Source organism: Erpetoichthys calabaricus, chromosome 1 (genome assembly GCF_900747795.2).
Source record: "Erpetoichthys calabaricus chromosome 1, fErpCal1.3, whole genome shotgun sequence".
In the NCBI taxonomy this organism is placed as follows: Eukaryota; Metazoa; Chordata; class Cladistia; order Polypteriformes; family Polypteridae; genus Erpetoichthys; species Erpetoichthys calabaricus.
This window is the reverse complement of record NC_041394.2, coordinates 191,856,196-191,873,576: the sequence shown is the minus strand read 5'-3', so window position 1 is coordinate 191,873,576 and position 17,381 is coordinate 191,856,196. Positions and strand designations below refer to the sequence as shown.

Here is a 17,381-nt window from a genome sequence, read left to right as displayed (position 1 = left end):
GGGAGACAAAGTCAGAGAGGCGAGATTGCGTTGGTTTGGACATGTGCAGAGGATAGATGCTGGGTATATTGGGAAAAGGATGCTAAGGATAGAGCTGCCAGGGAAGAGGAAAAGAGGAAGGCCTAAGAGTACGTTTGTGGATGTGGTGAGAAAGGACATGCAGGTGATAGGTGTAACAGAGCAAGATGCAGAGGACAGAAAGATATGGAAAAAGATGATCTTCTGTGGTGACCCCTAACGGAGCAGCCGAAAGAAGAAGAAGAAATGCAGCATTAAAAATATTTGTGAAAATACAAGCAAACAGATCAGCACAGATCTAAGTACGCACATGGAAAGAAAGTCTGCCTCTTTAGTTCAACTGTTGATCCTCTCTAAACAAGTGCAACTGCAGTAGGAGAGGGCCCAGATACTTCCAAACAATAACTGCCCTAAATATTGGGAAAGCTTCTGTCTTGTGCATCCAAGGACTGCTAGATCTTGTACAATTTTACAGATCTAAAATTGCAATTTTTAAATTTCACAGCTTGCAGTAACACACACGATCCAAAAGCTAAAGGTATTATTGTGAAAAATTGCTACTGAGGATTTCATTCATTCATTCATTCATTTGTTTTTTTCCAAAACTACGTCAAAGACTGTATTTTTGTGTATTGTGTCACGCATTTGTATCAGAGGAGCTACTCATGTGCTCGATCAAGTTATGTGATAACCCACTGGGTTGAAAGGTGGCCCTGTCGCTGACATTGTCTTCTTCTCCCCCCATGCTCCAAAAAACCGCCCAGAGAGGACATTTAGGTCTATGCAATGTAAGAAGTCCGGCTGCCTGGAAGAAGCTGTCTTTTACGATCACAGCGACCGGCCGGCCGGAGCACCAGTAAATGATCCTTAATTCTGCAATGAAGAGCCTAATATTTGTCTTATTATTTGCCCAAACAGCTGATTATACAAATGCCAAAAGGCATGCTTTTTGTTGGAAGTCACTGAATTAAATGGGGTCATCTGGTTGGTGTCTGAATTTTTCATCCTCCTCGTGACCTGACATTCCTGCACCCAGCCAGAGTTGAGTTCTGTTGCCCTTATTTTAGAATCAGTTTGCCAGTTTGGAAATGCTCAGTATGGTGTGTTCTCCCTTGCTAAGGAAAACAGTAGACAGTATAATGTATTTGGTCGATGTCCTTACCCATTGGGATATACATGATCAGAACAGATAATAATTGTTTAAATTAATATACTTTAGAGATGGAGCACTGTTAGTTGAAGGCAACTCAGTGAGATAGTAGCAGAGATGGGACCAACCACCTTGGCCACGCTTATTTTATTATCTATACATACCATGTGTCAAGTGAATTCTAAAAGACCACAATTTAATTTAATTCAAACAAAGACCTACCTGACAGCCTCTGTATATTCTTATGAACAAGAAAAGTGTGCTTATTGCACGACGTGAATCTGAACATATAGACATGATTTAAAGGTTAGTGAATAGTGATACCTCTGGACAGCAGGACAGGAATGGTTTGATATAGATATTGGAGTCGTGAACCTTCAGATCATGGTCCCCCAGTCCCCGGGTAACACCTATAGTTGCCATAACCCGTGCCTGTAAAGTAAAAGATGACAAAGTGATTTTTTTTAAATGACAAAATTAAAGAAATTTTTCTGAAAAAACTGGAATATGCACTTGAAGTTTAGCGCTGTTTGTCTGCTATGGGAACTTTAATTCATATGGTACATTTCCTTAGCACTCCTTTATGGAGTTCTCTCAACAGCAAATTGCACTTGTGACCTATTGCCAACCTCATTAGATTCTCACTGCCAGCTTACATGAAGGCACATCCCTTGAGCAGACACTCTTTCATCACAGACTGACAATGAGATGATGTTCATTTGTGATCCTCCATGCTTACCACAAACACGTTTTCTGCAATACACAATTCTCAAGAAATCGAAAATCAAAAAATGTCATTTATGTAAAAAATAATCTGTACAGAAAGCTCCTATAAATTAAGAGTCAATAAATCTGAAAATGTATAAGCATCCCATAGTGTAGAAAGGAATCAAGAACAATATTTATATTAAGCTAGTATGGCTATCACATTAGATTTAAAAGTAAAAATGGACACAAATATATGTTGGGGTCACACTTGTCAGACAGCGAGTAATAACTGCTCACCTTTTTGCCTTCTCCATATATCAGAGGAAACTTCAGATCATCATCCACAATGGTTTTATAAGCCCTAGAGAAAACAAAGCACAGCCTTTTGTCAGTAACACGCATACAACAAGTCTTTTAATATTAGTAATCAAATTTTTGTTTTAAATTTGTATGTAAAAAAGGCTAAAGCCAAACATTTAACATCATATACTGATGTGCTGTTGTGCCACTTCAAAAGATATCACAAGCTCACAGCCTCAATGTCTTTTGAATTTTCTTCCTTGGACTCCCAAAGACTTGCAGCTCAAGGACTGGCCTATTTGGATGTCAGACATCAGACAACCAACCCTGATGGGCATCATTCTTGTTTCAAGTGAACTCTGATGATGTTTAGGTAAAACATAATAGGATCAGAGGGGGTAAACAACAGGAAAGGAAGTTGAGAGGTTCGGGGGCCTCACAGCCCACCAGAACAGCATCATGTAAGACATGCCCCAGAAGGTGGACTGGATGATCTGGGAAGGTAGCCCAGCTCTAGAAGGTTGCTGAGGAGGAGATAGGACAGCCCTTCTGTTCATACCTTATAAAGAGAATGCAAAAGGAAGCAAGATGAGAAAAATGGCAGTTTGCCATCCTTCCCTTATGAAGTATGAATTCTGTGGAATACCACTTGTGTCAAAATGAAGTAAATAAACTGGCAATTATGAATTAAATTATCACATGCAAAAGTACAGCAATATATAGTCAATAAATTGTGAAAAAACATGTAATTAAATGTATCGTCTAATTATTATGAAAAGTCATCTAATTATTAGTAGAAGTTATCTAATTATTATGAAATACAATGTTATCATCTTATATATAAACGTCTACATGTGGAAGTGTGTGTGTCTGTCTATCCGGCCCGGAAGTGCAAGGCTACTACATCATGAAGCTCAGAGAGGTGGCCCCAAGTTAACGAGTCAGAAGAAGAAAGCGACTCTGTTGCTAAAGTAAAACCGCTGAGAAAAGAGAGAAACTCTTACGCAAGCGAGACAAGCACATCAGCAAAACGGTATCCCTTTTACTTTTTCTCCCGTCGCTAATACACAAGCGAGGCAAGCATGTCGGCAAAATGAAACATAGTAGAGAGATGCCCAGAGTAGTTCCTAATTATTTTGCTGCCCAGCTCTTAGAGCTTCTGGACTGCCTAAATCTGAGGCAACTTGTCGAGGTCCCCACTCACAACAAGGGCCATACCCTCGATTTAGTCATTACTGACACAGTCCTTATCTCTGACCTCCAAGTACTTGATCTGGGTGTTTCCGATCACAAAATTGTTTCAATGGATTTACCCACATATTCACTATACTCTAAACCACAGCGCTGTATCCGCTTCAGGAGCCTGAAAAAAATGCTTTTTGAAATGATTTAAATGCTGACATTAAGAACTTCTCCATTGCTCCCTTTTTTCTTCTGTCAGTGAGTTAGTCGATTACTACTACAATGGGCTCCACAACATCCTTAAGACCCATGTCCCAGTTAAATCACGAGTGGTTTCTTTTGTAAAATCTGCCCCGTGGTTTACAAGTGAGCTTTGACAGATGAAAGCAGCAAGGCGAGCCCTCGAGTGTTTTGTTGCAACCAGTTTAATGGTCCACAAATTAGCCTATCGAGAACACCAAAAAAAAATACTCTAGAGCACTGTCCACCGCCAGATCTCAATACTATTCAAATTTAATTAATAACAGTCCTGGAAACTCCAAACAACTTTTTTCCATGATAAATCATTAACTCAATCCTCATACCTATGCCTGTAATAATTTCACAGAGGAGCAGTGCAATAATTTTATTGAATATTTCACCTCTAAGGTAGACATCATCCGCTCCTCATTGTCTGTTTCTAGCCCTCCATTGCTGGATGTTTCTACATCAAAGCGAATGGGCTGCCTTTCCCAGTTCCTCTGTACCACAGTTAAACAAGTTGAGGGCATCATCCAGAGGATGAGGCCTTCAATGTGTTCAGTGGACCCTTTTCCCACTCCTCTGGTAAAAGCTAATGAATTGGATTTAAGCCTTCTTATTGCTGATATCATTAATCACTCTCTCCAGAGCAACTTAGTCCCATTGGCTTTGAAAACCGCAAAAATTAGACCTCATTTAAAAAAATCTTCTTTGGATCCTGAAGTGATAGCAAACTAACCTTCCAACCTTCCATTTTTGTCTAAGGTTTTGGAAAAGGTTGTTTTGGTCCAGCTTCAGGATCACCTCAAAAAATTCAATCTGTTTGAAAAATTTCAATCTGGTTTCCGATCTTCTCACAATACAGAGACAGCCCTGATTAGAGTCACCAATGACCTCCTGATGGCTGCTGACCAGGGCTCTCCATCACTCCTTATCCTTCTGGATCTCACAGCTGCATTTGATACAGTAGAACATAATATTCTCCTTCATCATCTTCATTATATAATTGGACTTTCTGGCATTGCTCTGGAGTGGTTCGAGTCCTATCTCACAGATAGGGCTGAGTATGTGGCCCTAGGGGACGTTAAATCTCGTACCCGCACTGTCACCTTTGGGGTCCCACACGGATCAGTCCTTGGGCTGACCCTTTTCAACATCTATATGCTACCCCTGGGTCACATCATCAGCAGGCATGGAATTTCATTCCACTGTTATGCCGATGATACGCAGCTCTATGTGAGACTGGATTCGACCTCACTTACACCTCCATTAACTCTTTCCTCTTGCTTGGATGAGATTGAGGCTTGGACGTCCAAGAACTTCCTCAAGCTGAACAGCACCAAAACTGAAGCTCTTTTAGCTGGTACCCTCCATCAACTTCGTTCCTCAGTAAATTGTATTTCCTTTTCTGATTGTACCATTACCCTCTCCCCGTCAGTTACAAATTTGAGTGTCAAGTTAGACTCCTATCTGTCATTTGATATGCATGTCCATCACCTTTGTAAAACTGCATTCCTTCATCTCCAAAATATAGCCAAACTCCGTCCCTGCCTCTCCCTCTGTAATGCTGAAAAGCTGGTTCATACCTTTGTCTCCTACAGGCTGGATTATTGTAATGCACTTCTCATCGGGATACCCAACAACAGCCTTTAAAAGCTCCAACAAATTCAAAATAGTGCTGCAACTATCATAATGAGGGTGCGGAAGTATCAACACATTTCACCAATTCTTCGGTCACGTCATTGGCTCCCTATTCATCTCCATATCGAATACAAACTCTGTTTGTTTACTTACCAGTGTATCCATGGAAATGCTCCACAATATCTTAAGGAACTCCTTATACTACAATCCACTGCCAGAAACCTCTGTTTTGCAAATACCTACCGCCTTCGCCCCCCTGTGACCAAACTTCGTACAATGGGTAACTGAGCCTTTGCAGCCGCTGCTCCACGGCTCTGGAATGCCCTACCAGAGAGCCTAAGAACACAGCAGATTGTGGGCTTTTTTAAAAAACAGCTAAAGACTTTTCTATTTAGGAAAGCTTATTAACAAGAATGCTACTAATTATTGTTGTTTTATCTCTGTTTTTAACTTGTTTTGCCTTTGTTTAAACTTTTTATGTAGCACTTTGAAATTTACTGCAAATGTAAAGTTCCCTATAAATAAAATGCATTATTATCTCTTATATATATTTCTTTTCTGGTTCGTCCTGCTTCCACTTCAAAACCGGTCCCGCCCACACGCAACCGACACGGCATTTCTCGATTCCTATTTGTTGTCTTCCATGTCATGCACTATACTGGCCTGCTGAGCATAATACATCCAACAAGTACTCGAGGTGCTGCCACAACGGTAAAGTAGCTTTACCACCCTTGCGGGAGCCACCTGTGTCTTTACAACAGCTTCTTACACAGTAAACATCAGAAGCTAAAAATTATCGTGAACACATTTGAGAATACAACTCTTCTCTAGCGTTTGCTTCCATGGCTGCACAGATAACTCAACCTCCTGGCCACGGACCATACTGTTTTAAAATACACGGGCAAATTTATCACCAAATCTCTCCACTATACGCTAACACTTCTACCTCTCCAGAATATGGACAGTTGTATGCTTTTGACACAGCGCAAGCTACTGAAGTACGCTTACAAAATAAAGCAAACTCTGCATGCAGCGAAAATTTACTTCTCCAGCTAGATTCCATGCTCAGAACCATCAACCCCTTCGCTAAATCATACAAACACATGCATGAAATCGCTCAGTCCAATCCAACAGCATCTGTACGAATGGTTTTCAAGGAAAACCCTAGGCAAGATTTACGACAATACAATGCCCCGACATGTCACACCAATGTTGCAGCGATTTTCGTTGGAGAAGATGGTGAAATGCCTGCCGAAAGGGACATTTGCATATATCCCATAGGCAACTCCTGTAAACAAATTTCCACGCTCAATATGAATTGCGATCCTATGGTTTACCCACTTTTATTCCCTTATGGAGACACTGGCTGGCACAAAGATTTACAACATGTTCCCGATAAAAGAACCGCCAAGCGAATAAGGCTTACTCAATGACAATTTTATGCGTACAGATTAGCAATGAGGAATACATTTAGTATTTTGCACTCCAGTGGCAAACTATTCCAACAGTACGTTGTAGATGCGTATATTAAAACAGAGGGCACGCGTCTCAACTATCTCAGATTACATCAACAAAATCTGCGCGTGGAACTATCGGACGCACTGCAAGCAAACACTGAAAATAACAACGTACGTGTAGGCAAAATGATCATATTACCGTCCACATTTCCAGGAAGTCCAAGATACATGCAACAAAACTATCAGGATGCCATGGCCATAGTACATAAATTCAGAAAGCCAGATTTATTTATCACTTTCACATGTAATCCTGCTTGGCCGGAAATTCTACATGCACACTGCGTCTTTCAAGAAGTATTTATTTCTTCTTGATTTCTGAATTCCTTTCTCACCGTTTTCCGTTCCTATTCTTACACCGCCGTATGCTACGGCGGGAGTCGGCTAGTTATTATTATTATCTCTACATTTGGCGGCCTGGTGGCGCAGCGATATCGCTGCTGCCTCGCAGTTAGGAGACCCAGGTTTGCTTCCCGGGTCCCCCCTGCGTGGAGTTTGCATGTTCTCCCCGTGTCTGCGTGGGTTTCCTCCGGGTGCTCTGGTTTCCTCCCACAGTCTAAAAACATGCAGGTTATGTGCATTGGCGATCCTAAATTGTCCCTAGTGTGTGCCCGGGGTTTGTTTCCTGCCTTGCGCCCTGTGTTGGCTGTGATTGGCTCCAGCAGACCCCCGTGACCCTGTAGTTAGGATATAGCGGGTTGGATAATGGATGGATGGATCTCTACATTTCAATTTTTTTTCTGACGATTTCAATAGTTTCTAGGACCTCAGGCTTTTTACAGCACAGTTTTATTATAATTAGAGGTTTTATTTCACACTGGCCTTATTTTTAAAGACAATTGATTTCACAATGCGACTTTTCCGAACAGCACATTTCCAAATGACTCCTTTAGTGCCAGCGCTAATTATTTCAGAATTTCTATTTTCATGATAGTTTCGTCATTTGTCAATCAAGGCCAACAAGGCTGAGCTTTTTCCTATTGGCTAATCCTTTGCCGTTGATTACTTTTGCCTGCTATAAGTGATGGGCTACCAAAGATTTTTTACTTTTCTTCTTTTTCTTTTGTACTTTCCTCACATTTAAACTGGCAGTAAGATCTGTAGTGGTCAGTGCAAATGAAATATATATAAATAATTTATCATCTTTTAGATGTGCCAAGCAATAGGTTCATTTAATAAATAATAAAAAACTGAATAACAAAATCCTAACAATCTTAAGATTCTCACTATTACAATCCACAGGAAATGTCTGGTATAAGAAGACCTGCTGCGAGTTGCATTTCGTTCCTCCTCCTCCTACATTTTGTCATTTACTACTAAAATATGAAAAAAGTTTCTGTTTTAACGATGTGTTTACACAGATTATTGTTGAAATGGAACACACATGAAATGCCTGTGTTCCAAATAATGATCTATTATTTCCCTATTCAACTCTAGGTACCTGACTCCCAGATAATCAAGGCTTGAACTGGGAGAACTTTGTGCCCATTCTGTGGCAGTGGAGGGATGGAATAGTAGGCTGTTTGCTGCTTGTCTTGATCGGCACATTTACAAGACAAAAGACTCTTATGGAGAGGTGCAAAGGGATTTAAGGTGTGCCGGGTTTACGAGTTTCTTTGTGGCTTTGGTAATTCTAGTGTTAACATATGTAACACTGCTAGAGTAGCTGTGACTGTGCTTTCACTGTCGTTTTGTGTCTCCCTCTCTTTCCCTTTTCCCAGTTCAGCAAGAACATCCCTCTACTGTCTCTCTAGAAGTCTCTGCCTATCACCTTGAATGTTCTCAGGGCTTGTGGAATGCAGGGGCTCCCTCCATGTTCCTTTCTCATGCGTCACTACCAGTCAAGCATCTAGCTCAGTGGCAAATCTGAAGAGCAGTCTGTAGGCCACAATACTATTTGAAGATGAAATGACGGTACAATGGGAATGCTTGGACAGATAAATGATCTCCCAAATATTCAGTCAGTCGGTCGTTTTCCAACCCGCTATATCCTAGCACAGGGTCACGGGGGTCTGCTGGAGCCAATCCCAGCCAGCACAGGGTGCAAGGCAGGAACAAATCCCAGGCAGGGCAGGATGAAAAGATTCTGTGTAGTTTAAGATCAATTGAGCAATGTGTCCACACAGAAGGACATCTAGAAGTATGTCAGATGGAATTTCCAGCCTTGGATGTTTTGCATTCAAGTTTCCTCCCGTGATTCCTTCACGGGCATTTTCTTGTAGACAGTAAGTCTTAAACTACTAACGACTTTTTCATTTGCGCCTGCACTTTGAAGAGCACTATGTTTGAGCATTCCCAATATAAAGAATCACCAATTTGCCTCAAGACAGCATTATATGTTAAATGATCTGCTTCTACTCAAGCTAACCATCCCAACTTTAAACTGCCTTTGCATGTTTGCCAGTTTGAACTCGAGCAGTGCTAAAAGATCTTTGGTAGCCTACTGTCCAAAATCAGGGAATGTAATTTACAGCAAAGGATTAACCAATAGGAACAGGCTAAGGCAATAATAATAATAATAATAATAATAACAATAATAATACATTTTATTTATTTAGCACCTTTCCAATGCTCATGACAAGTGATGAAACCTTCATATGAAAAGAGGCATTGGGAAATACACAGTGCTGGTATTAGAATAGCCATTTTGAAATAGATAGATAGATAGATAGATAGATAGATAGATAGATAGATAGATAGATAGATAGATAGATAGATAGATAGATAGATAGATAGATAGATAGATAGATAGATACTTTATTAATCCCAATGGGAAATGTGCCATTCAGAAAAGTCGCATTGAGGAATAAAAGCAGTCTTTAAAAATAAGGCCATTATGAAACAAAACCTGTAAATATGATAAAATAATGATATTGTAGTTCATAATAATTAAATGACTTCTATTTAATTATGCATTTTTTTCACAATTTATTGACTCATTTATATATATCGCTGTATTTTTGCATGTGATTATGTATTTCATAACTGTCACTTTAATAATTTGATTTTGGCACAAATGGTATTCCACAGTGCCAAGGACTTCAAACAGTCTACAAGGCAGTAAGAGAAAAGCAGAAGCCTTTCCAAATGGTTCACCAAATGCTTTGCTCAGCAGTCACCTTATTTTAAAAGAGATACTTCTATTTGCTTTATTGTAAATAGGGAATTAAATACTCTGTAAAACTATACACTTGCACAAAAAAAGTAAAATGTTTTCTCTGTGTTTTTTTTTTTACATTTATTTTCTTAGCAGACACTTTTATACAAAGACAATGAGGTCAACATAATTGTGTAAACATAAGATCTGAATGGCTAGGAAAAAGCAACAGAGCTCACAAAGGCCTCCAAATAAGTAGGTAACTACTGACTAGGGAAGCATCGATGACTTGACGTTGACGTATGCTGCTATAAGGAACCAGTGGAGTGACCTGAGAAGGGGAGTGACACGCACCCATTTCTGCTGGTTGAAAAACAGACGTGCTGCTGCCTTCTGAAAACAACTACAGTGGCTTTTTATTTTCATTCTTAGCATATGAGCGAACGCATTGGAAAGGGGCACCATTACAGCTCCCAAGCCTACAATAACATTTTAATGAATTAGACATTCCAGCTGTGGGTGCCAATCTACCTCTGGCCACACTGAATGACACACTGCCACTTAGAGGGAGAAAAGGTAGAACTGACTAATTAAAGCGAACCTGGATGGGATGCCACAGGGCACTATCGTGCATAATCTAACATTCAGCACAAACCGGATCGGCTTAGAGTCGCCAATTAGCCTGAAGATGTGAGGACTGTTTAAGGTCCACAAAGATATACAAAGGGCTAGGATTTGAGCATAGAGTGATGGACGCAACAAACCTTTTAGCCATTATTCTTAGGTACAATAAAACATAACTTTGCTCGTTGATGGCAGAAAGTAGGAAGCCATTATGTATAAAACTGTACATTGAGCACTGTGTGAAAGCATTAACAAAGTCAGCCACTTAGCATTAACACATATCCAGGAATGAAGTGGCTAATAAGAGGCCTGCTGTTTGTTTGCTGTTGCTCAACTTGAAAGCTCTCATGACAACACTGTAGTTCGATGAACTCTGAATATGCTCTAAATTGGTAACTGCATGTCAAAACACCATTCTGCCCTGCTTCATAGGTCTCTGGAGCTGTAATAAGAAATCAATTTACAGAAACATATATGGAAGCAAACAGAGAGATACTGGTGGTCAAAATATTAAATTACACTCTGTGATTTGTATTTATTACCTTTACTTATAACCATTCCGAGTGGAAAAGAACTCAATCAAGGAAGTCAGGAATAAATTAGCCTGGAAATGAATGAAGATGTATGTACACATTTTCTGGTCGTGAGATACTGTATTTCAGTCAAGAAACGTTAAGGAGATGAAATCTTGTTTCTTAGAAAAGAAACTGCACAGCTCTGAAAGCCTCAGAATTTGGAAGTGATAGGTTGTGGGTCAATCCCAGAAACATTCACTGTTTCTCTTGAACCTTTTGAGTCTTGTTCAAAGCAAAAAATGGGATATTGTGAAAAGAATAACATCTGATGTCTCTTTAGGCTGCAGAAGAGTTCACGCGCCATGTGAAACGTTCGCAGTTTGTGCTTTGTAACATTCGTTTATATATTTCTTAGTTGTAAGTATAGCAGATATTTTGAATGTCAAGTGCAAAATTGATAAGTGGGGAACATATATTATGTGTACATACTTTATAAATCATCCATCCATCCATCCATTGTCTCCAGCTTATCCGAGGTCGGGTCGCGGGGGCAGCAGCTTGAGCAGAGATGCCCAGACTTCCCTCTCCCCGGCCACGTCTTCTAGCTCTTCCGGGAGAATCCCAAGGCGTTCCCAGGCCAGTCGAGAGACATAGTCCCTCCAACGTGTCCTGGGTCTTCCCCGGGGCCTCCTCCCGGTTAGACGTACCCGGAACACCTCACCAGGGAGGCGTCCAGGAGGCATCCTGATCAGATGCCCGAGCCACCTCATCTGACTCCTCTCGATGCGGAGGAGCAGCGGCTCTACTCTGAGCCCCTCCCGGATGACTGAGCTTCTCACCCTATCTTTAAGGGAAAGCCCAGACACCCTGCGGAGGAAACTCATTTCAGCCGCTTGTATTCGCAATCTCGTTCTTTCGGTCACTACCCATAGTTCATGACCATAGGTGAGGGTAGGAACATAGATCGACTGGTAAATTGAGAGCTTCGCCTTGCGGCTCAGCTCCTTTTTCACCACGACAGACCGATGCAGAGCCCGCATTACTGCGGATGCCGCACCGATCCGCCTGTCGATCTCACACTCCATTCTTCCCTCACTCGTGAACAAGACCCCGAGATACTTGAACTCCTCCACTTGGGGCAGGATCTCGCTACCAACCCTGAGAGGGCACTCCACCCTTTTCCGGCTGAGGACCATGGTCTCGGATTTGGAGGTGCTGATTCTCATCCCAGCCGCTTCACACTCGGCTGCGAACCGATCCAGAGAGAGCTGAAGATCACGGCCTGATGAAGCAAACAGGACAACATCATCTGCAAAAAGCAGTGACCCAATCCTGAGCCCACCAAACCGGACCCCCTCAACGCCCTGGCTGCACCTAGAAATTCTGTCCATAAAAGTTATGAACAGAATCGGTGACAAAGGGCAGCCCTGGCGGAGTCCAACTCTCACTGGAAACGGGTTCGACTTACTGCCGGCAATGCGGACCAGGCTCTGGCACCGATCGTACAGGGACCGAAGAGCCCTTATCAGGGGGGCCAGTACCCCATACTCTCGGAGTACTCCCCACAGGATTCCCCGAGGGTCACGGTCGAATGCCTTTTCCAAGTCCACAAAACACATGTAGACTGGTTGGGCAAACTCCCATGCACCCTCCAGGACCCTGCTAAGGGTATAGAGCTGGTCCACTGTTCCGCGACCAGGACGAAAACCACACTGTTCCTCCTGAATCCGAGGTTCGACTATCAGACGGACTCTCCTCTCCAGGACCCCTGAATAGACTTTTCCAGGGAGGCTGAGGAGTGTGATCCTTCTGTAGTTGGAACACACCCTCCGATCCCCCTTCTTAAAGAGGGGGACTACCACCCCGGTCTGCTAATCCAGAGGCACTGTCCCTGATGTCCATGCGATGTTGCAGAGGCATGTCAACCAAGACAGTCCTACAACATCCAGAGCCTTGAGGAACTCCGGGCGTATCTCATCCACCCCCGGGGCCCTGCCACCAAGGAGTTTTTTGACCACCTCGGTGACCTCAGTCCCAGAGATGGGGGAGCCCACCTCTGAGTCCCCAGGCTCTGCTTCCTCATTGGAAGGCATGTTAATGGGATTGAGGAGGTCTTCGAAGTACTCCCCCCACCGACCCACAATGTCCCGAGTCGAGGTCAGCAGCGCACCATCCCCACCATATACAGTGTTGACACTGCACTGCTTCCCCTTCCTGAGACGCCGGATGGTGGACCAGAATCTCTTCGAAGCCGTCCGAAAGTCGTTCTCCATGGCCTCCCCAAACTCCTCCCACGTCCGAGTTTTTGCCTCAGCAACCACCAAAGCCGCATTCCGCTTGGCCTGCCGGTACCTATCAGCTGCCTCCAGGGTCCCACAGGACAAAAGGGTCCTGTAGGACTCCTTTTTCAGCTTGACGGCATCCTTCACCACCGGTGTCCACCAACGGGTTCAGGGATTGCCGCCACGACAGGCACCAACCACCTTATGGCCACAGCTCCGGTCAGCTGCCTCAACAACAGAGGCACGGAACATGGCCCATTCGGACTCAATGTCCCCCACCTCCCTCGGGATGTGGTCGAAGTTCTGCCGGAGGTGGGAGTTGAAGCTACTTCTGACAGGGGGCTCTGCCAGACGTTCTCAGCAGACCCTCACAACACGTTTGGGCCTACCACGCCTGACCGGCATCCTCCCCCACCATCGAAGCCAACTCACCACCATGTGGTGATCAGTTGACAGCCCTGCCCCTCTCTTCACCCGAGTGTCCAAGACATGTGGCCGCAAGTCCGACGACACGACCACAAAGTCGATCATCGAAACTGAGGCCTAGGGTGTCCTGGTGCCAAGTGCACATATGAACACCCCTATGCTTGAACATGGTGTTCGTTATGGACAATCCGTGACGAGCACAGAAGTCCAATAACAAAAACACCGCTTGGGTTCAGATCGGGGGGGCCATTCCTCCCAATCACGCCCTTCCAGGTCTCACTGTCATTGCCCACGTGAGCATTGAAGTCTCCCAGCAGAACGAGGGAGTCCCAGAAGGTATGCCCTCTAGCACTCCATCCAGGGACTCCAAAAAGGGTGGGTACTCTGAACTGCTGTTCGGTGCATACGCACAAACAACAGTTAGGACCCGTCCCCCCACCCGAAGGCGAAGGGAGGCTACCCTCTCGTCCACTGGGGTAAACCCCAATGTACAGGCTCCAAGTCAGGGGGCAATAAGTATACCCACACCCGCTCGGCGCCTCTCACTGGGGCAACTCCAGAGTGGTAGAGAGTCCAGCCCCTCTCAAGAAGATTGGTTCCAGAGTCCAAGCTGTGCGTCGAGGTGAGTCCGACTATATCTAGCCGGAACCTTTCAACCTCGCGCACAAGCTCAGGCTCCTTCCCCTTCAGAGAGGTGACATTCCACGTCCCAAGAGCCAGCTTCTGTAGCCGAGGATCGGACCGCCAAGGTCCCCGCCTTCGGCCACCACCCAACTCACACTGCACCCGACCTCCTTGGCCCCTCCCATGTTTTTACACTTTACCCTGTATTTTCAGCTTGTTATGACAGTAAAAATGCAAACTGTTTAGAAAGCCCATAAACCTGTGAGCTTGGAAAAAATGGATTATTAAATGAATGGATAGATGGCTTCGTCGTGATTGTTGAATGAATTGAAATAATGCTGTAAAAATTCAGTCTTTCATGTTTTATTTTTAGGTGTGGACACGAAGGGGCCTCATGATGGAGGGCCCAATTCTGCCTCGATAGTAACTGGCCTCTCACAAATCTTAACTGGATTAAGTGGATTGGGGGAATGGTATGTTACTTCAATCATATTTTGTAATATTTTGGAATAATTATGATTATTTGCAGAATTTTGCCTTCTGTTCCAAAAACATTTAATACAAAAATTAATATTTGTTCATATATGTTAAATGGCCCTTTTGTTGCTGAATGTGTGTTAGACAGCCTTACCCTAAATATATGGTGCTGACTATGGTGGCACTATAGATGGAGCACCTTCCAAATGCTTAATTAAAACAAACATAAATACGTAACTTGAGATGTGTGCTACATTGATATACATATCCATTCTGCCAATCACATAATTTGCATTTTCTCCAATTGCTTTGTGCCAATTCCTGAATAAGAATTATGGTTCTCCAAACTATTAAGTGAAAACCCCATGCCACTCGGTCACTTGATCACAGCACAATAGCATTTCTCATTGTTATTCAAAAATTGCAAATGCACAGTTTTCCAAATGACCACGTACAATTCTCATTGAATAGACACAATTCTCACTTGTGCTAGCCTTGTTGTTACAATGGATTATATTCCATTTTAGTAGAATAGCTCTGCTCTGAAATATACAGGGCTATTCAAAATGAAAGAGCAGATTTCAAAAATTTATTTCAAACAAACTATAAGACAGAATCACATTCCGCACATCACTGGATAAAGGAAAGTTAAAAATTTGGTCCTATGGTCCTTGAGGTTGCATGCACGTAACATCAAAACCGTAGACCATTTCTTGCCACACACGAGACAACTGGTCCCTAGTTACTGAATTCACAGCTTCCTCAATTCAATTTTACAAATCTTGTAGATTAGCGGGCACAGGTGGAACCTTCCAATCCATTGTCCTGGAATGGTGTAATTCAGGTAACGCCAGACCTTCATGCGAGATGGTGCCCCACCTCATTTCAACTTGGACGTCCGGTGTTACCTAAATGACACCTTTCCAGGACAATGGATTGGAAGAGGTGGACAACAAGATCTTGCTCATCGTGTATGGCCTCCCAGGTCTCCAGACCTTACCCCCTGCGATTTTTATCTATGGGGGTACATTAAAGAAAGAGTGTTTGTTACACCTATGCTCACTAATATTCAAGATTTGCAACATCAAATTGAGGGAGCTGTGAATTCAGTAACTAGGGACCAGTTGACTCGTGTGTGGCAAGAAATGGTCTATATGGTATAGCGGGTCCACAGCTCTCAGCAAAGGCCAGTTTTTAGATAAATAAATAATCACGCTTGCAGCTTAGCGAGGGGGCGTGGTGGTTGTGGCTGCAGCGGGTCTCAGGGCGATCTGCGGTGTGGGCGTTTCTCACCTAAGTGCACAGGTGAGAGACTGCCGACATTCGTGATTGTTCCTGGGGCTGCTAATTTGTCACAGCTGCTATGCCCTCTCAACCTATATAGAAGCATGAGTCGGCTAGAAAGAGGGAAGGGAAAATGAAAGAGTAGAACAAGAAAGGAAAGAAAGACGGAGGTTGCTGGAGAGCACGGAGCAGGAGAGAGAGAGAGAGAGTTGGTGCGGGTGAGCGAGCGAGCGAATGCAGCTGTACGGAAGCCTGGGTGTTAGGCCGACACCCAGGAGTTGTAGTAGTGGTCGCCCCCGCTGAGTGATCGAGTAGCGGGAGTGACCAGTGAAGGGCGACTGGCCGTGTAAGGCCGGGAAGGCAGCGGGAGTTGGGAGGCTTGGTGGAGAAGTCCTTGATGTGAGCGTCCTGATCATCAAGGATACCAAGTCTCAAGTCTGGGATGAGTGCGCGACCGAAGCCAGGATCGGGAGGCCTCCATACCTATTTGAAAAGAAGTGAAAGACAGCTGCAGAGAGAGCATCTCGCCTGCTGTGGGGCCCAGATGGGTGAAGCAGGAGAGACACTAGGATAGCAGACACCGGGCTCTTAATTGTATTTTAAAGGACTGCTTGCAGCGTTGTTTTAACCTCGGTTTTAAAGGATTGTTTTTTTCTATTGATTTTTAAACCTCCACGTTTCTTTTATGGATTATTTATTTAATTCAAGAATTTGACTCACTGCGCTTTATTTATTTGAATACTTTGTTTTGATTGTTTATAAATAAAAGCACTTTTGCACTTTTGTACCATCCCCTTGCTATATTGTTGCCTCACTGTCTAGCTCATCGGTAACATTACCGATGGTGACGGGTTCAAGGGCTCCCGGACAGCAGATGGGAGCATGGAGCCGATCCCACATTGCCACAGTCTACTGTTTTGATGTTTGTCATTTTACACGTGGTGCTCATGTTGAGTGTGTGTGACCTCAAGGACCATAGGACCAAACTTTTAACTTTCCTCTATCCAGTGATGTGCGGAATGTGTTTCTGTCTTATACAGTTTGTTTGAAACAAATTTTTGAAATCCTCTTTCATTTTGAATATCCCTGTATTTAGACACCTATGAATTGTGCAAATCATCACATGCAAAACAGTCTGATATAACCTATATTTAAACAAAATTGTGTAGATGTGGTATTGTAATGCCTACTAAATTTGTAAATTGCTTGTCATTCATTTACAAAGAGGGGGTTCCAACACTTTGGCTTAACCAATGACATGTGGAATGAAGTGAATCTACAAGTGGAACTTATAGTAAC

General features: G+C 43.3%; 1 protein-coding gene across 1 annotated transcript in view; it reads right to left on the bottom strand.

Moving 5' to 3' along the window:
* Positions 1-17,381, bottom strand: part of LOC114655082 (protein phosphatase, Mg2+/Mn2+ dependent, 1H) — a 302,991-nt gene that overhangs the window by 22,252 nt on the left and 263,358 nt on the right. The window contains 2 exon segments of the mRNA XM_051920275.1: positions 1,493-1,600; positions 2,174-2,237. Coding sequence (XP_051776235.1) covers positions 1,493-1,600; positions 2,174-2,237 — 172 coding nt within the window.